Raw genomic sequence first — 19,376 nt, 5'->3', positions numbered from 1 at the left:
AGCTAGTCTGGTGGGCAGACGTCCCTTGAGGAGTGTTCTGTAACTAAACACTCATCCTCCTTTTGTGTGAGCTGTAAATGGTAAATAAACTGCACTTATATAGCGCTTTTCCACCTTAGCGGCACTCAAAGCGCTTTACAATGGCCTCTCATTCACCCATTCACACACACACTCACACACTAATGGCGGTAGCCGCCATGCAAGGTGCTAACCTGCTCGTTGGGAGCAATTTGAGGTGAGGTGTCTTGCTCAAGGAGCTGACGCGGTCGCGCCCGGTGTGTTTCAGGCGTACGAGCGTTCGGAGAGCGAGGAGGTGACCGTCATCACGCACCTGGTGAAGAAGATCCTCATCATCATCTCCCACCCCGCCCGGCTGCTCGAGTGCCTGGTGAGAGGAAAGAGAACGTCTCATTCTGAGTGAAAATGAAATTGGGTCGGTGCAGAGTGGCGGACGTTGATTTGTTTGAGAGATATATATACAGTTAGGGCTGGGTATCGATTTGAATTTCAAGAATGGATTAGATTCCGATTCACAAGGTTCAGAATCGATTATCACGATTCGATTCAATATCGATTCGGTTAGTGTTACTAAAACCTTTTTTTTATTTTTTTATCTGTAACCTTAATTACATGACTGCCAAGTTATGCAACACATCAATACTAGGGCTGGGTATAGATACTGATTACCAAAAATGAATGAATGAATCATTGAATGAATTAATGAACTATTCATTCCTTCATTTATTAATTCCTTCATTAAATAAAAGATTGATTTTGGGATTCATGAATCGATTCTGAATCCTTTGTTTCAGAATCGATGAATTGATTTTTTAAACCCAGCCCTATATACAGTATATTGATGGTGGAGGCGGTGGATGGTTGGAATGAAGACGTCTCATGATCAGACCGGTCCTGACCGATCCCATGTGATGAAACGTGTTCCTGGTAGGAGTTTGACCCGGAAGAGTTCTACCACCTCCTGGAGGCAGCGGAGGGCCACGCCAAGGCAGGCCAGGGCATCAAAACAGACATACCTCGCTACATCATCAACCAGCTGGGACTGACGCGCGACCCCCTAGAAGGTAGTTTTTTATTAGTTTCAGTATTAGTTTTATTTTTTTTCTTCTGCTCTAGCCTCGTGAGACCATCCTGATCTCGTGAGCTCACGTTGTTTCACTCCGTGTGAAACAAACCATCATCATGGCGCCCGTCAGGTTACTTCTGCGCAGGGACACAGCTAAAGAACATGGAGGATAGATTTCACATCCACCCAAAATACCAGGCTTATGTATGAAATGAAAAAGACTAAAACTAAGGACATTTTCTCTATAATTGTAGTTTATTTTAGTTAGTTTTATAAACACACAACACAGTTTTAGTTAGTTATCTTTTTTTTGTAAAGCCTAGTTTTTATTTTTATTTCAGCTAACTAAAATGTTTTTTCACACCTAGTTTTCGTTTTTTTAGTTAGTTTTCGTTAACTATAATAACCTTGACCCGAACACATCAGAGCTGTCAGTGTGGTTGTCTGGTAACGGCCGTCCCTTTGTTGTGCCTCAGACATGGTGCAGCTGGAGCAGTACGAGGCGGGGCACTGGTCCTCAGTGGACGGCGAGCTCGCTGCGGAGGTGAGGTCACCAGCTTGTGGCCGGTTGTCACTTTCATCTGGCCGCTAGTAAAATCATTAGTTAGATCTTGACACCGTGACAGCAGCTTGGCTTGCGTGACGAATATGAGCGAGGGGGCGTGTCGCTCCGGCGTCTGATGACATTATCTTCACCATGTGCAGAGCAAGTGCCCTCAGCCGCTCACCCCCACCAGGAGGAAACCACTGGAGAGCGACTTCCAGACCATCAAGCTCATCAGCAATGGAGCCTATGGGCAAGTATCCGTTTCCTGTCCTGAGCAGCTCCTACACAGGCTGATAAAAAGTCCTTTTATGCAAATTTTATGCAAATCAGTGCCCTGAGTAAATGGCCAAAGTCGGCGTTAAATGATGAATGAGGAGATTGAGAATAATAGTGTTTTGACTGGGGGAGACCACACAAAAACTGTCAACTGTCCCTTTAAATCGACGGAGTGTCCCTGGGGTGTTCGACTCCCGAGGTGGAGACCAGGTGTGTTTGACTTCCGAGGTGGAGACCAGGTGTGTGTGACTCCCGAGGTGGAGACCAGGTGTGTTTGACTCCCGAGGTGGAGACCAGGTGTGTTTGACGCGTCTGCCGTCGTCCTGCAGGGCCGTGTTCCTGGTCCGTCACAAGGACACGCGCCAGCGGTTCGCCATGAAGAGGATCAACAGGCAGAACCTGGTCCTGAGGAACCAGATCCAGCAGGCCTTCGTGGAGCGAGACATCCTAACCTTCGCAGAGAACCCCTTCGTGGTCTCCATGTTCTGCTCCTTCGAGACGCGCCGACACCTCTGCATGGTCATGGAGTACGTTGAAGGTAACGGAACCTCGGTCCGTGACCAGATGAGGCAACATGCTACAACCAGTTGAGACTAGTCGCTGAACTAGAGATTTCTCCGTTCGTAAACCACGAAAATCCATGAAAGTGTCATTTTAGGGAAGTTTCTCAGAAGTTTGCCGTCTTGAGAAACGCCAACAAAACCGCGAGTGTTGCGCTAGTGTTGGGGTTGCAACCGTAGGCAACGGTTGATGGGAAATCACTTGTCATTGTGTGGGCCCGGAACTTGAACCAGCGACCTTTTGACCTAGCCACTGGGCGACCTTCCACCCTGGATGCTCTGACCTCTCGCTTCACTGCTCCGTCCAGGGGGCGACTGTGCGAACCTGCTGAAGAACATGGGTCCCCTGCCAGTGGACATGACCCGGATGTACTTCGCCGAGACCGTCCTGGCCCTGGAATACCTCCACAACTACGGCATCGTCCACAGGGACCTCAAACCGGACAAGTGAGTCGACGTCCAAATCAACGCCTTCTTGTATTTTCTTAGACAGTGTTGGCTTAAAGTCGCACTGAAACGGACGTTTGAGATCATCTAACTTCCGTAGTTTGACGTATTTTCGACGCAAACAAGCTTTGAGGGTGGGACATATGTTTAGAGGAATTTGATTGGAACATTGACAAGTGGACGGGTTTTAAGAACTTTAGACAGATTCGATAGAAGGATAGCGTTGATTGACGGGTGGATGTCGTGAGATTATTGGCCTAAAATCTAAGGTACCTGTTGTCGTCACTGCACGTGACCTACCGTTTTCCAGGAAGTAAGAAATTATATACTTTGATATAAGATTACAACAAAAGTAGAATTTTGTAATTTTTTTGGCATACATCGTTGAATAGGTGAACACTATGACCAATTATGTGAACCAAAATGGGACAGAATGCTTTTTTCATTTCAGTGCGACTTTAACGATTCTTTCTGTTCCCTTCTTCCAGCTTGTTGATAACATCCATGGGACATATTAAGCTGACCGACTTCGGCCTGTCCAGAATCGGCCTGATGAACATGACCACCAACCTCTATGAAGGCCACATGGAAAAAGACACCAGAGAGTTCATTGACAAACAGGTAGGGGGCAGTAGCGCTCAGCCACATCGTTGCTTTACCTTACATTACCTTACATTACCTTACATAACAGTCATTTAGAAGGCGCTTTTATCCAAAGCGACATCAAATAATTGCATTTAACGTAGGTAGTCAGTGTGCTACTACTCACCAGAACTCACAAGTGCATCTCCTTTCTAAACAAGTGACTAAGAGCAGAATCTAGTGCTGAAGCTAAAGTCTAGTGCTAAAGTGCAAGAGAAGCAAACTAGAAATATAATGGGTGCCATCGCCTCCACACAACCGACACTGCTTCATAGCAAGGAATGAGACAGTATACCAATATAATGTATAAAGACTCGTATACAGGTGTTTCGAACACATCCGTGTGAAAACGTGGTGTGTGTGTTTGTGTGTGTGTGTGTGTGTGTGTGTGTGTAGGTGTGCGGGACCCCGGAGTACATCGCCCCGGAGGTGATCCTGAGGCAGGGCTACGGCAAGCCGGTGGACTGGTGGGCCATGGGGGTCATTCTGTACGAGTTCCTGGTGGGATGTGTGCCCTTCTTTGGGGACACGCCCGAAGAGCTGTTTGGCCAGGTGGTCAGTGGTGAGTATTAATGAGTATTAATACAGGGGGTGAGTACTGAGTATTAATACAGGGGGTCAGTGGTGAGTACTGAGTATTAATACAGGGGGTGAGTACTGAGTATTAATACAGGTGGTCAGTGGTTAGTACTGAGTATTAATACAGGTGGTCAGTGGTGAGTACTGAGTATTAATACAGGTGGTGAGTACTGAGTATTAATACAGGTGGTCAGTGGTGGGTACTGAGTATTAATACAGGGGGTGAGTACTGAGTATTAATACAGGTGGTGAGTACTGAGTATTAATACAGGTGGTGAGTACTGAGTATTAATACAGGTGCTCAGTGGTGAACGCACGTTTCTCGTCACCTCTAGATGACATCATGTGGCCGGACGGGGAGGACAGTCTGCCGGCGGACGCCCAGGACGTGATCACGCGCCTGCTGAGGCCCAGCCCTCTGGAGCGCCTGGGGACGGGTATGTGACCCGACACCCTCTGTGTTCAAATGGTATCCATCCTGAATTCATCCAGGGAGCTCTGTTGAGACCCAGGGCTGTTCTGAGATCAGCGTGTGTTCCCAGGAGGGGCCCTGGAGGTCAGACAGCACCCCTTCTTCCTGGGTCTGGACTGGAACGGGCTTCTGCGTCAGAAAGCTGAGTTCATCCCCCAGCTGGAGGCCGAGGACGACACGAGCTACTTCGACAGTAAGGGACACTCTCCCGCATGGGTCACGTTGTCATCTATACTGTCTTTCATTCGCATTGATGTTTGAAACTGCCCCCAACTGCCTCCTGCCTCATGAGACCATCCTGACCTCGCCTGCTCACATTCTGTTTCTCTCGCAAATCAGTCTGGATACTCTCCATAGAGATCCGTTTGTGCTAGATCAGAAAATGATCTAGACAATCGGCGTTCTATGAGGAAATACAAGCGTCACTTTGGGGCGGGTTTAGGTGTGACGACAGCGAGGAGCGGTTGAAGTTGATAGACGGTGATGGTTCATCCAATCAGCTGCCAAGTATTTTTGAAACTGCTTGTCCTTTTCCAAAGGAGATGCTTATGTCAAGCGAACCATCTGGTGTGTTGGGTTAACTCCTGGCTACTGGTCAACAAATAGGCCTGTTCAGCTACTGTTGAACCACGTATTTCTGCTCTGACAACGTCCTCTTTGGATCAGAGTCTGGTTAACGTCATGCGCTGTGTGTCGTGTCTCCAGCCCGCTCAGAACGCTACCACCATCTGGCCTCCGACGAAGACGAGGAAACCAACGACGAAGAGTCTTCCCTGGAGATCCGGCAGTTCTCCTCCTGGTCACACCGCTTCAGCAAGGTTCTCAAACACGTCCTCACGAATAAGAACATTTAAATATCTGTTGAGGATCCAGTATTGAATATAGTGTATAGAAACGTCTCCTAGATCTTGTAGTAGGCGTCCATCATGGCTGACTAGGGCTGGGTATGGAGTCGAATTTCAAGAATCGATTCGATTCCGATTCACAAGGTTCGGAATCGATTATCACGATTCGATATCAATTCGGTTAGTGTTATTAAAATCTGTTTTTTTTTAGCTGTAACCTTAATTACATGACTGCCAAGTTATGCAACACATCAATACTAGGGCTGGGTATCGATACTGATTTCCAAAAATGAATGAATGAATGAATCATTGAATGAATTAATGAACTATTCATTCCTTCATTTATTCATTCATTCATTAAATAAAAGATCGATTTTGGGATTCATGAATCGATTCTGAATCATTTGATTCATTCTCTCCAGGTGTACAGCAGCACAGAGCACCTGGCCACGCCGTCCAACCTCAGCTTCTCCTCGGACCGAAGCCACAGCGAGGAGAAGGAGGAGCGCTGGGAGGGGCGTCTGACCCCGTCGCCCATCCCGGGGGAGGGCCACCGCCGGCTCCAGGGTCACAGGGGGAGGTGAGCCCAGCGCCGCCCTGCTCAGCGCCCCTAAGACACACTTCCTGTGTAACACTGAGATTCATCACTGTCCATATTAAACAGGGCTCTCTGTTGAGTGAATGGACAAAAAATATATACATTTAATTATTATTATACAGCGAGTTCACTGATTTCTACTGTAGCTGCTAATACCATTCTCCCTCAGGAAGACTTTTATTTTTAGTACACTTGGGCTTTTTATTTTTAGTACACTTGGGCCTTTTATTTTTAGTACACTTGGGCCTTTTATTTTTAGTACACTTGGGCCTTTTATTTTTAGTACACTTGAGCCTTTTATTTTTAGTACACTTGGGCCAGGGACTACGGATGAAAATGAGCCTTTTAGCGTATTCTGGCGTGTACCGTCTTAAATAAACCAAACTGAAACGGTATAGTCCGCTCTGTGGGCCTGAGGTGCGTTCTGACCGTCGGAGGGTCGGTGGGGACGTCCTTCCTAACTGACGCTGCGTCCTGGTCGTCCCCGGCAGCCTTCGTCCCCGGGCCCTGTCCAGTTCCTCCCAGCCGGAGAGGAGCACCAGCCTGGTGATGAGCAGCACCCACAGCCTGGAGACCATGCCGCGCCTCGCCTTCTCCACCGACGACGAGGGTGAGTCCGGCTCAGAGAGATCTTCTAGGCCAGGTCAGAGAGATCTTCTAGTCCAGCTGAGAGAGCTCTTCTAGTCCGGATCAGAGAGCTCTTCTAGTCCGGATCAGAGAGCTCTTCTAGTCCAGATCAGAGAGCTCTTCTAGTCCAGATCAGAGAGCTCTTCTAGTCCAGATCAGAGAGCTCTTCTAGTCCAGCTGAGAGCTCTTCTAGTCCAGCTGAGAGAGATCTTCTAGTCCAGCTCAGAGAGATCTTCTAGTCCAGCTCAGAGAGCTCTTCTAGTCCAGATCAGAACTCTTCTAGTCCAGCTCAGAGAGCTCTTCTAGTCCAGATCAGAACTCTTCTAGTCCAGCTCAGAGAGCTCTTCTAGTCCAGCTCATATTTAGTGTTATATGACCCATTGATTGTTGATTTCATCCTGCACCTCTTCTGTTCTGCTGCTGTAACGCCCACATGTCCCTCCAGGGACCATTAAAGTGACGGTATCTGATCTTTATCTGGCGTGGGAGTTGAGCAGGAACTCAACAGAGTCTAAACGAGAGCAGGCTATTGGTACCGAGAACGTAGAGCGGTGTCTTTATTTTTACGTTCAAGCAAAGTTCACGTAAAATTGTTGTTATCACTAACAAAGTATCGTTGCTAAGTATTTTACCGTATGTGGGAAAACGGTACAAAACTGTTCGTCACGCCTTTATTATCCTGTGTGTCGCAGCTGAGGTGGGCGTGTCCAGCCTCCAGAACACCCGGCTTCGTAGCAACAGCACCGGCGCCAAACACTCCTCTCCCAAAGACCACGCCCCCTCTCGCAAAGACCACTCCCCCTCTGCCAAAGACCACGCCCCCTCTGCCAAAGACCGCGCCCCCCGGCGCTTCGGGAACCAGCTGGAGACGCCGGACAGACAGAGGCCGCCGTGCGGGGGGAAGGTCCCCAAGTCTGCGTCCGTGTCCGCCCTCTCGCTCATCATCACTGCAGGTTGATATGGCCGCCGCTCACAGAGCAATGGGCTTTCTGGGAGTTTGAGTTCATGGGCCGATGCTGTACACTGCTTCTACGGTGTCCTAGTGGGCATGCAATCCACACAACTGTGAATGAATATGAACAGCATACATGATTACATCACAGTTATCATTTAAATGAAGTGAACTCGGGTTCTAATTAACCTTTTTAGTACGGTGAATACAGTGGCAACATTTCAAATATTAATTGGATTTTTCCTATATTATTAGAAATTATTTTTAGAGTTATTATGATTATTAGAGTTTCTCAACTTTCAGGAAGTGTTGGAATGTAGGAATGTTTTATATTTTTTTTAGATATTTTTATTAGATTTAGATTTAGATTTTTTTTAGATATTTGTAAAATTCTGCCGATGAGACGGTCCTCTTCAAAGGGTTGATGTTCACTTTTTTGACGCGCTGTTTGCTTTCAGACGACATGCCTGGCGGTCTCCAGCCCAGTCCGGTTTCTCCGCGCTCCCTCTCGTCCAACCCCTCGTCCCGAGACTCATCCCCCAGCCGCGACCTCTCCCTGGGGCTCAGCAGCCTGCGCCCGCCCGTCGTCATCCACAGCTCGGGCAAGAAGTTCGGCTTCACCCTGCAGGCCATCCGCGTCTACATGGGCGACAGCGACGTCTACAGCGTGCATCACGTGGTCTCGGTCAGTACCGGCCCTCGGGGGGTCTGGGATGTTACACCTTGATTTGTCACATGTGCAACATACCAAAATTTTTATATATTCAATAACCCAGTATTTGTGTGGTTCCAGAGTGTAGTAGTGATAATAACCCAGTATTTGTGTGGTTCCAGAGTGTAGCAGTGATAATAACCCAGTATTTGTGTGGTTCCAGAGTGTAGTGATAATAACCCAGTATTTGTATGGTTCCAGAGTGTAGTGATAATAACCCAGTATTTGTATGGTTCCAGAGTGTAGTGATAATAACCCAGTATTTGTATGGTTCCAGAGTGTAGTGATAATAACCCAGTATTTGTGTGGTTCCAGAGTGTAGTGATAATAACCCAGTATGGGTGTGGTTCCAGAGTGTAGTGATAATAACCCAGTATGGGTGTGGTTCCAGAGTGTAGTGATAATAACCCAGTATGTGTGTGGTTCCAGAGTGTAGTGATAATAACACACTATTTGTGTGGTTCCAGAGTGTAGCAGTGATAATAACCCAGTATGTGTGTGGTTCCAGAGTGTAGTGATAATAACCCAGTATTTGTGTGGTTCCAGAGTGTAGGAGTGATAATAACCCAGTATGTGTGTGGTTCCAGAGTGTAGTGATAATAACCCAGTATATTGGGGTTCCAGAGTGTAGTGATAATAACCCAGTATTTGTGTGGTTCCAGAGTGATGCAGTGATAATAACCCAGTATTTGTGTGGTTCCAGAGTGTAGTGATAATAACCCAGTATTTGTGTGGTTCCAGAGTGATGCAGTGATAATAACCCAGTATTTGTGTGGTTCCAGAGTGTAGTGATAATAACCCAGTATTTGTGTGGTTCCAGAGTGATGCAGTGATAATAACCCAGTATTTGTGTGGTTCCAGAGTGTAGTGATAATAACCCAGTATTTGTGTGGTTCCAGAGTGTAGCAGTGATAATAACCCAGTATGTGTGTGGTTCCAGAGTGATGCAGTGATAATAACCCAGTATTTGTGTGGTTCCAGAGTGTAGTGATAATAACCCAGTATTTGTGTGGTTCCAGAGTGTAGTGATAATAACCCAGTATTTGTGTGGTTCCAGAGTGTAGTGATAATAACCCAGTATTTGTATGGTTCCAGGGTGTAGCAGTGATAATAACCCAGTATGTGTGTGGTTCCAGAGTGATGCAGTGATAATAACCCAGTATTTGTGTGGTTCCAGAGTGTAGTGATAATAACCCAGTATTTGTGTGGTTCCAGAGTGTAGTGATAATAACCCAGTATTTGTGTGGTTCCAGAGTGTGGAAGAGGGCAGCCCAGCCCACGGGGCGGGTCTCCGGGCCGGTGACCTCATCACGCACGTCAACGGAGAGTCTGTTCACGGGCTGGTCCACACGGAGATGATGGAACTGCTTCTGAAGGTACGGCCTGTTTCACGTTCACCCGTTACAGCCCTGCTGTGAGACTCGGAACCGGACACTCATCCCTACGTTCTGTCAACAGAGTGGCAACAAGGTGTCCCTTCAGACCACGGCGCTGGAGAACACTTCCATCAAAGTGGGACCGGCTCGGAAGACCAGCCACAAGGGCAAGATGGCGCGCCGCAACAAGAGAAGCAGGAGACGAGACAACCAAGACAAGTGAGACTGAACACTCAGACGACTGACTGAACACTCAGACCGCTGACTGAACGCTCAGAGGGCTGACTGATGCTCCAAATGCCTCTTGGCCAATCACAATGCGCGGTTGTAATCCCGATCAGACGTGACCTTTTCCATGACCTCCTGTCCCCCCAGGAGGCGCAGCGTCCTGAAGAGGCTGTCCAAGCAGGGCACGGCGATGCACGGGAGCCGGAGCTTCTCCTCCGGGCTGCACCACTCGGTGTCGTCCAGCGAGAGCCTGCCGGGCTCCCCCACGCACAGCCCCTCCCCCGGGCCGGCCACGCCCTGCCGGAGCCCCGCCCCTGACCACCAGGCCGCAGGTGAGGCGGACGCAGCTTCCACAGTCCAGCTCAGAGAACTCTTCTAGTCCAGTCTAGTTGTTTTTCATTGTCTGTTTTTATATTGTGTTGCCATCGTGACAAATATACATTTCCGTGACATGTTAATGGAAGCTGCTCTCTCCTCTGACCCGTCTCTCCCAGACGGCGCGTCTCCCCCGAGCGCGTCTCCCTGCTCCAGCACGCCCGGCTCCCCGGCGGCCCACGTGCGTCCCTCCTCCCTGCACGGCCTGGCGCCCAAGCAGCACGGCGCCCAGCGCTACGCCAAGGCAGCCCGCCGCAAGTCCACCAGCAGCATCCCGCCGTCCCCGCTGGCGTGCACCTCGTCCCCGCCGCCGCCCCCGTCGCCCCAGCGCTCCCCCTCGCCGCTGCCCGGCCTCGCCAAAGCCCTCCACGCCTTCCACGGCACCACACTGTCCCCGCCCGCCATCGTCCGGCACATGGCGCGCCCGCGCAGCGCCGAGCCGCCGCGCTCGCCGCTCCTCAAGAGGGTGCAGTCGGCCGAGAAGCTCTCCGGCGGCGGCGGCGGCTATCACGCCGACAAGAAGGGCTACGGCGCCCCCCGCAGGCACACGCTGGAGGTGCCCTTCCACGGAGAGGCGTCGGCGCCGCCGGGGGAGGCGGAGCCGGAGGAGCGTGGCTGGCTGGGCGGGTTTGGCAGCGGCGGCGGGCAGCGTCTGAGGGAGGCGGGCGGCGAGCGCTCGGAGCAGCTGGTGGTGATGAGGAAGCTCAACCTGTCGGAGCGCCGCGACTCCTTCAAGAAGCAGGAGGCGGTGCAGGAGGTGAGCTTCGACGAGCCCGAGGAGAGGAGCGGCCCGGCGCTCCTCGTGACCGCGCCCCCCACCCGGGCGGCCTGGCCGCAGTCCGGCGAGGAGACGGGGGAGGGGCCTGTGGGGGGGAGGTGCAGCGAGGAGGCGGGGGAGGGGCCTATGGGGAGGAGGTTCGTCCTGGTGCCCCAGATCGCCGTGCAGGGCTCCACCGATAGCGAGGGACAGGAGTGGGAGCCCTGCTCTGACCAGGAGGACACCCTGTCCCCACAGGACACAGCGCTGTCCCTCTCTACAGACGTCCCCCCACAGAACACAGTGCTGTCCCTCTCTACAGACGTCCCCCGACAGGACACAGCCCTGTCCCTCTCTACAGACGTCCCCCCACAGGACACAGCGCTGTCCCTCTCTACAGATGTCCCCCCACAGGACACAGCGCTGTCCCTCTCTACAGACGTCCCCCCACAGGACACAGCGCTGTCCCTCTCTACAGACGTCCCCCCACAGGACACAGCGCTGTCCCTCTCTACAGACGTCCCCCCACAGGACACAGCGCTGTCCCTCTCTGGAAAAGTCCCCCCACAGGACACAGCGCTGTCCCTCTCTGGAAAAGTCCCCCCACAGGACACAGCGCTGTCCCTCTCTACAGACGTCCCCCCACAGGACACAGCGCTGTCCCTCTCTACAGACGTCCCCCCACAGGATACAGCGCTGTCCCTCTCTGGAAAAGTCCCCCCACAGGACACAGCGCTGTCCCTCTCTGGAAAAGTCCCCCCACAGGACACAGCGCTGTCCCTCTCTACAGACGTCCCCCCACAGGACACAGCGCTGTCCCTCTCTACAGCTGTCCCCCGACAGAACACAGCGCTGTCCCTCTCTGGAAATGTCCCCCCACAGGACACAGCGCTGTCCCTCTCTGGAAACGTCTCCAGCACAGCGACAGAGGCCAAAGTCAGGGTTGCCTCAGATAAGGTCAGAGCGGTTTTGGGAAACTCACAGAAAGGGAAGTTTAAAAAGTGACTTCACTTATGGTCTCTGACTTAGTGACTTAATTGAAGAGAGAAGTCTGGCGCAAGTGGAAGTTGAGGTTGAGAATCGATTGCCACATTATTTTGTTGTTCTCTTGTTGATTTGACTTGAACCAGAGTGTTGTTTTGTAAACATGTGACAGCAGGAACTAGACTGTCCTTATTTATGACTTTAATAAGCTAGGAGGATTTATTATCAGGGAAGGAAATGTTCAGCAGTTAGTGGCCAACCAAGGGTCAAGGGTTATCCATACATTTAGTTTGCTGTATTTTGACTGGATTTTCTATAAAAGTCTATTTTTAAACGGGTTAGATGGTAAGAAGTTGCCTTTGGACCAAAGGATTCTAATTAGGAAGGAAGTCATTTTTGGTGAGAAAAGTCTTGACAGATATTTTTTTACAGATCAAAGAAATAAAATAACATGTAAAAGGCTTAAAGTTATTCAGGTCCAGGAAGCTGAAACTAGGCCTATTAAGCCTAGTACCATAGTTAGAGCACTATTACCTAGTTACTACGCCCACTATTAGTTACTATACCTAGTCCCATAGTTACTATTATACATTTTGAACAGTTGTATGCTGCAAGGTAACGGTACTATTTTAAGACGACTAAACATCTGAGGTCAGAGCATAATAATAATAATATGTTCACAGCATACAGTATAATTAACTTCTGTGAAACAGATTTGATAGTTTTTGTTACCTAAGCCACATCCTCTCGTCTAGAATTTACTTTTTTGATCGAAAGCTCTTATTTTCTTGTTGGCAGACCGGCAGTAGCAGGACGATGTATTTATCTATATGAAGGTATCGTGCCGTCATAATGGTTTACAGTCAAAAGCATTTTTATGCAAATCCCAGTCGGTCAGATGGCGTTTCCAGTAATGAAGTTGAAGTTGAATAGGTCAGATTGTTGGCGTAGCATGGCCGTGCTAACAAGCTGGAAAGACGAACACTAAAAGCATGGGTTAGGATCTTTTTTTAGCTTGCCTGCTTAATATGAAATGAACAGTAGAAGAACACAAAGATCCATTTTAAAATATTGTAATCTGTAATCGTTTACATAGTGACACTGCCTCGTTGATGGCGGATAGGATACAGTTTCAACTTTTTCATAGGAACCATTTCCATGTTCCATGTTTTTCTGTCATATTCTCAGTCTAGCCACAGCAGCTGACATGGTCACTATCAGCATCTACTGTGCGAGAACCTGAACCTGAACGTCCAGGAGAACCGATCCTGCTTCCTTTACTGTGTTCATGTTTACATTGGAGTAAAGTGCACTAACGTCTGTGTATTGTTCGTTGGCTTGAGGAGCAGCCAGGATAAAGGCAGATGAAAACGTTGGAGGAACATCCTGTACCTCTAGTCATCCCAGGGCTTAGATCAACAAATACTCGTTTTTTCGTCTTTGAACTGTATGTATTTATGTGTTTTGATAGAGGCTGTTCACCTCAACTCCATATGAATGATTGTGCTTGATGATGGACAGTATTGATACCAACTGTTACACAACAAGGGTTCGATTCCAGAGCAACAAACGAGGACACAAACGCATCCTAGTTAGCACACACGAGCGCTAGTTCAGACTCAGTTTCATCCTAGTTTGCACACTAGAGCGCTAGTTAAGGCTGTTTCATCCTAGTGTGCACACTAGAGCGCTAGTTCAGGCTCAGTTTCATCCTACTTTGCACAGTAGAGCGCTAGTTCACACTCAGTTTCATCCTAGTGTGCACACTAGAGCGCTAGTTCAGGCTCAGTTTCATCCTAGTGTGCACACTGGAGCGGTAGTTCAGACTGTTTCATCCTAGTGTGCACACTAGAGCGCTAGTTCACACTCAGTTTCATCCTAGTGTGCACACTAGAGCGGTAGTTAAGGCTCAGTTTCATCCTAGTGTGCACACTAGAGCGCTAGTTCAAACTGCCATCCTGCTCAAAACACGGTACTGTCTCATGTTGTCACCTCTGAAGCAGTGAATTATCTGCATAGTTAATGTTACTCAGTGGAACCCAAAATGGAGCCCATCATCCATGTTTACAGGCAACAAGGACACGATGCTACCGTACGTAAAACGTTCTGTAATCCAGTCATTTCTACTCTGAAAACCAGTGGTTGATACCGTCAACACTTTTAGTAATGGCTTTAGAAGTAGTTTTTGGAATTGTAAAACTTCCAGTTAGTGAGTCATGTTTGACACATATATGGATATGTTCTGTTTACTTTCTACTTCAGCTGGATGCATGCTGCATGAGACCAGGACACACTAATACTGGGCTGTGTGCTATTTTGGGGTTATGCTACTGTGCGTTAGCATGTGTCTGATAGGTTTGTGCACTAAGTAAACCTGATTCATATTCATGAATTACAAATTGATTTGAGCTACATTCTCTGATTGTCTACTAGTAGTGTACATATATTATTTTAGTTTTAGCCATAATTTAGCCCTATCTGCCCTAGGGTGGGCCACTCAATGCTTTCCACTTTCAGTGCAATCAGTTATCTATGTTTTGGCTGGTCGTGGTACTTCAGGTGTTGGATGGGGGTGAGGTAGACTCAGAGATCTAATGAAGTGGTCTGCCTTGGCGATCTAGAAGATGAGAGCGTGAAGCAAGTTCTCTTCTAACTGAATTGGACGCTACGGAATTTTAGTTGGCAAAGTTAACATCTTGCTTTGTTATACTTTTGTGTCACATGCTGGTTTGCTGATACAGTACCTGAAAATGTCATCAGTTTCACTAATATACAGCAGCCATTCTCCGTTTAGGATATTTAGAAGAATTTGGTACTAGGCAGTTTTCAAACTTTTTTCAAAACACGTGTAATTGTTTTCAGTAATAGCCATATATGTCTGCACTCAAACACAACTAACTAAAGTTTGAATTAATTGTTAATAACTGGTTACAGTAGGCAGGGTCAAGCTTATCTTCAAGAACACATTATACAGTATCTTATAGGCTAGATCTTGTGCGGGCTGCTGCCAATGTCCATTTTTGGAATGTGGATATTCTGTTGGTGTTAATATTTGTTTATTTTAAACTTAAATTTGACTGTGCTTTTTATGTTTTTATTGATGGGCAAGCTCCCTATTCAAACAAAATGTATGATGTCGACAATGAAAAGGGATATGGTGGAAGACACTTCTGAGCACAAAAATCTGGATTCAATTTGCCAAGAATCGATGACTTCCATTTTTTTCTACAATGTTGTACAGTTTGAGCTAGTATTTCAGGCGGAGGAGTTGGCTGAATTGGATCAGGTCTGCTTGTGGAGTCCATCCCCTTGTCCCTCTTATTGTATACACAGACGGTTTATGAAATAGTGGACATCCCAAGGTATGCAAACGTTTGAGATGTTTTATTTGAATAGGGAGCCTCATCCTTAAATATGTTATGATTGCATATTTGTTTTTGTTTTTTACTGGTTGTTCCATAACTGTTTTATAATAAATTATTTACATACCAGTCTGTCCCTGTCACCAAGCTAAGTCATTTGTAACCACAATACTCTCTCCTGGGGGCAGGGTGGGGTACAAGTAAAAGCAGTTCACTTGATCGTGTGGAAGAGGTCCCATAGTTCCATGATAAAATCTGTGAGAGGTAAAAAGGGTGTTTTCCAGTGAGGGTTTTAAAAATAAATTAATACCATGATAAATGATACTCTTCTGAGAGTATGGTGGGTCAGTGTCATCAGGCTGTGTCCGGTGTGTCATAGTTGGATAATTACTTTACATCTAGCAGGCTAACGAGGGAGGAGCAGTTTGGTAAGCGACTCCGTTAATACAGGACAGGACTCTGAGGGTCAATCCTGACGGACACATTGGGAGCTATTCAAGGCGAGCAACAGTTAGGCTATAACTACGAAGATGACGTTTGCAAGAATATGTGCCGTATTTATATTGTGCTTGACTTTAGAGACATCTCATGGAAAGTCAAAGCCAAAACCATCTTGTGGATATCCTCCATCACAGTGGTGCAGGTCTTTGGAAATCGCAATAGAATGCAAGGTAAGTTTGTTCACTTGAGTTTGAAATGCGTTGAAAAATACTTTTTGATTTTTTTTTTAAATAAATAGAACTTATTCTTTTTCATGATCTTTTGAGTTAAATTAGTGAAATAATATACGGCATGAGTTGTATAATTAGGTCACGTCTTTGTATTTCAGTAGACATGCAGTACTTACACTAAATGCATGTAAATGCAAGTTTACATCATATTCCCAAAACAGTGTTTGTCATGGTGACGGATGGGCTCAGCTCAGCCGAGCTGCTGTTCAAAGACGCCCTTGTACGCTCCGGAATGAGAATCACGCTTTTGAAATTGATCACCAGAGGTCCTACATTCCTCACCATGTGATGTTAGCTTATCTCTCCAACTGGGGAATGAAAACAGGATGTGAAGCGTCTTGGTTTCCTTATTTCCCACAAACCTCCAGTACTGTGTGACTAGGGTTAAACTCACCTTCCTTGTGGTTAAGGGAGACCTTCCCTGTGGTTCTGAGGGAGACCTTCCTTGTGGTTCTGAGGGAGACCTTCCTTGTGGTTCTGAGGGAGACCTTCCCTGTGGTTCCGAGGGAGACCTTCTTTGTGGTTCTGAGGGAGACCTTCCCTGTGGTTCTGAGGGAGACCTTCCCTGTGGCTCTGAGGGAGACCTTCCTTGTGGTTCTGAGGGAGACCTTCCCTGTGGTTCCGAGGGAGACCTTCCTTGTGGTTCTGAGGGAGACCTTCCTTGTGGTTCTGAGGGAGACCTTCCCTGTGGTTCTGAGAGAGACCGTCCCCGTGGTTCTGAGGGAGACCTCACGGCGTGTGGCTCCAGAACCACTGAGCTGCGTTTCCTCTCTGGTCTGGTCCAGGTTCAGAAACAGTGCATGGAGCTGTACGCCACCAGGCATGACCCCGCCACCCCCCCGGTGGAGGTGACCCTCTACTACGAGAGCCTCTGCCCGGGCTGCCGGGCCTTCATCACCCACCAGCTCTTCCCCACCTGGACCATGCTCCAGGACATCATGGCGGTGAAGCTCGTCCCCTATGGCAACGCAAAGGTACACTACACCTTCGAAAGGGAGAGCGTTTGCGATTAACGCTTTGGATTCATTCACTGCTATTTAAGCAATGCATATTTGATGTGATGGAGGTTGTAGGAGATGGTATACAAAAATATACTGGCAAATATAATAGCTAGAATTTCATACACAAAGGTCCCCCAGGTACAATACTCATGACTGTAGTTATTGTTCGTTCACAGGAGATTCCATCAGCGAATTCCCCCTTCACCTGCCAACACGGAGAGCCAGAGTGCCAAGGCAACACTATTCAGGTGCTCACGCCTACTCTGCTACACAGACACCGTCTGTATGCATATAAGACCAAAGGTAAACAAGTTATTCGCCTGTCAAAAAAAACCAACCTTTTGTTTTCCGTCCGTAGGCGTGCATTCTGCATGAAGCTGGCCAGGCGGCGTTTCCTGTCATTCACTGCATGGCGTCTTCTTCAGATGTCCTCAGTGCTGCCTTGCCTGTGAGTACAGAACAGTTATTATTCCTCATTATACAACGGTTAGTTCTGGTTCTGGATTCTGATTGGCTGGAAGCCGTGTTAAAATACTCTGTAACACACACCTGGGACCGCATATCATTCCATTTTCAGTATTAATGCGCCTCCCATTTGATCCAATGCATTGTAGTTGTTGTTGTTGCTTGGCAACCCATTTGTCAGGGGAACTATTTTGCTCGGCGGAATTGAGGGAATGATGCTTCATTTTGAATAAATGTTAATATTTTACATTGCTGTGTGTTTATTTTACACTTATAGCTGTAGTAACCGTTGTATAAAAGCAATAAACCACTCGAGGCCGTGTGTTATAGTGATTTTATAACAGCTAGGGGGGTTTTACTCCGCTTCGCGTCGTGCCTAACAACGCCCCCTAGATGTTATAAAATCACTATAACACACGGCCTCTCGTGGTTTATTGCTTAATTCTGTCACCCTGTCTGTTTAACTGTAATAAAGTAGTGTTTGTAATAATCCTATACTATTCCTTAATCAATGTTTCACAGTGTCTGCAGCTGTTGGCGCCGTCGGTAGAGTGGGACAGCGTCGCCTCGTGCGTGGCGGGAACGCTCGGACGTCAGCTGACGCACGAGAACGCGCTGAAGACCAGAGCGCTCGAGCCCGCTCACGCGCACGTGCCCTGGGTCACCGTCAACGGGGTAGGCCTTCGTCTGGAGCTGGTCATTATAGGCTCTGTGCACCAGCTCCACTACTTCCTGAAAGTCACTTGGCATCTTTATTTCCAGTTCTATATGATTGGATTAATTAATCAATCAGGTGTGCGGCAGACCCAGCGCACACCTGATTAATCACTTAATCCAATCATATAGGACAGGAAATCTAGATGCCAAGTGACTTTCAGGAAGTAGTGGAGCTGGTGCACAGAGCCTATTACTAGCAAGATAAGATAGGATTCGATGGAAGTGTTGTGTTTGGTTGTGCGTTATGACCAAAAATGATGATTTGTTGCAGGAGTACACAGAGGAGTTTGAGGATAAGGCGATGTCGTCACTTTTCGACTTGGTCTGCAAACTGTACACGGTTAGTAGTCAAGGGAATGAATGGCGTTGATGTGAATCACTGGTGTAGCCTATAGTTTGCAGTCAAATTCGTTGAAAATCTCTCCTTTCCAATGTGTGTTGAGTGGTTTCATTGCGTGTTTGTTCCCAGGGAGGAAAGCCCCCCGTCTGCACCGGAGCCCAGAAGAAACTGGACAGAAGTTTGTGCTGAAACCAAGATGCCATCTTTAACAACTCTTTCTACCATAGAGTGATCAGTCACCCATTTCTTTGCCATTGGTTCATCTAGATTGTAAATGCAATTGAATGTGCTCTAATACATGCTGTACTAACTAGGCTTAATAATAAAATAACTCATTTTTATTTATAAAGCAATTTTGATTGTGAGATAATCTGTGCTTAATATACTACTGTACTACATTGTATAGTTTATATACTATTACTTATTAAACTCAAGAAAAATATATATCTCAAGTTTTAATTTCTTATTTATTATAATATAATATACAAGTATTGTGTGTGTAGACTGTAAAATCTGATTGCTAGATTAAAGTAAATGTAGTGTACCTACTGTACATGCAGTATCAGATACACACTGTAGAGCGCACGCACACACACACACACAAACACACACACGTACTAGTTTGAACTGAAGAATAAACTGGTTTATTACTAGGCCTAAGGGGCAGGTGGCAGTAGGGCTAATAAAGTCATAGGCCAC

The 19,376-nt window shown here is 47.6% G+C and overlaps 2 protein-coding genes across 2 annotated transcripts in view; both read left to right on the top strand.

Annotated features, from left to right (window-relative positions):
* The window catches only part of LOC311326267 (microtubule-associated serine/threonine-protein kinase 3-like), a gene marked incomplete at both ends in the record, with an annotated part of 28,152 nt that extends 16,070 nt beyond the window's left edge, over positions 1 to 12,082 (top strand). Inside the window, 19 exons of the mRNA XM_084459140.1 lie at positions 287 to 388; positions 950 to 1,082; positions 1,561 to 1,628; positions 1,790 to 1,881; positions 2,237 to 2,445; positions 2,776 to 2,914; positions 3,403 to 3,535; positions 3,953 to 4,118; positions 4,471 to 4,572; positions 4,678 to 4,800; positions 5,313 to 5,425; positions 5,875 to 6,032; positions 6,542 to 6,660; positions 7,370 to 7,630; positions 8,088 to 8,314; positions 9,595 to 9,717; positions 9,800 to 9,936; positions 10,093 to 10,277; positions 10,440 to 12,082. Of these exons, the coding sequence (XP_084315266.1) occupies positions 287 to 388; positions 950 to 1,082; positions 1,561 to 1,628; positions 1,790 to 1,881; positions 2,237 to 2,445; positions 2,776 to 2,914; positions 3,403 to 3,535; positions 3,953 to 4,118; positions 4,471 to 4,572; positions 4,678 to 4,800; positions 5,313 to 5,425; positions 5,875 to 6,032; positions 6,542 to 6,660; positions 7,370 to 7,630; positions 8,088 to 8,314; positions 9,595 to 9,717; positions 9,800 to 9,936; positions 10,093 to 10,277; positions 10,440 to 12,082 (4,233 nt within the window). The remainder of the gene's footprint in view (positions 1 to 286; positions 389 to 949; positions 1,083 to 1,560; positions 1,629 to 1,789; positions 1,882 to 2,236; positions 2,446 to 2,775; positions 2,915 to 3,402; positions 3,536 to 3,952; positions 4,119 to 4,470; positions 4,573 to 4,677; positions 4,801 to 5,312; positions 5,426 to 5,874; positions 6,033 to 6,541; positions 6,661 to 7,369; positions 7,631 to 8,087; positions 8,315 to 9,594; positions 9,718 to 9,799; positions 9,937 to 10,092; positions 10,278 to 10,439) is intronic.
* Positions 12,083 to 15,953: 3,871 nt separating this feature from the next.
* ifi30b (IFI30 lysosomal thiol reductase b) lies at positions 15,954 to 18,866 on the top strand (the record flags this gene model as incomplete). Its single annotated transcript, XM_084459139.1, has 7 exons — positions 15,954 to 16,094; positions 16,940 to 17,128; positions 17,332 to 17,403; positions 17,514 to 17,603; positions 18,143 to 18,295; positions 18,609 to 18,677; positions 18,807 to 18,866. 7 exons carry the CDS (start codon positions 15,954 to 15,956, stop codon positions 18,864 to 18,866), a joined length of 774 nt encoding a protein of 257 aa, XP_084315265.1.
* Between the last annotated feature and the right edge of the window lie 510 nt (positions 18,867 to 19,376).

The sequence above is a fragment of the Borostomias antarcticus genome (genome assembly GCF_949987555.1).
Source record: "Borostomias antarcticus genome assembly, chromosome: 26".
In the NCBI taxonomy this organism is placed as follows: Eukaryota; Metazoa; Chordata; class Actinopteri; order Stomiiformes; family Stomiidae; genus Borostomias; species Borostomias antarcticus.
This window is presented reverse-complemented; position numbering and strand designations above follow the sequence as displayed.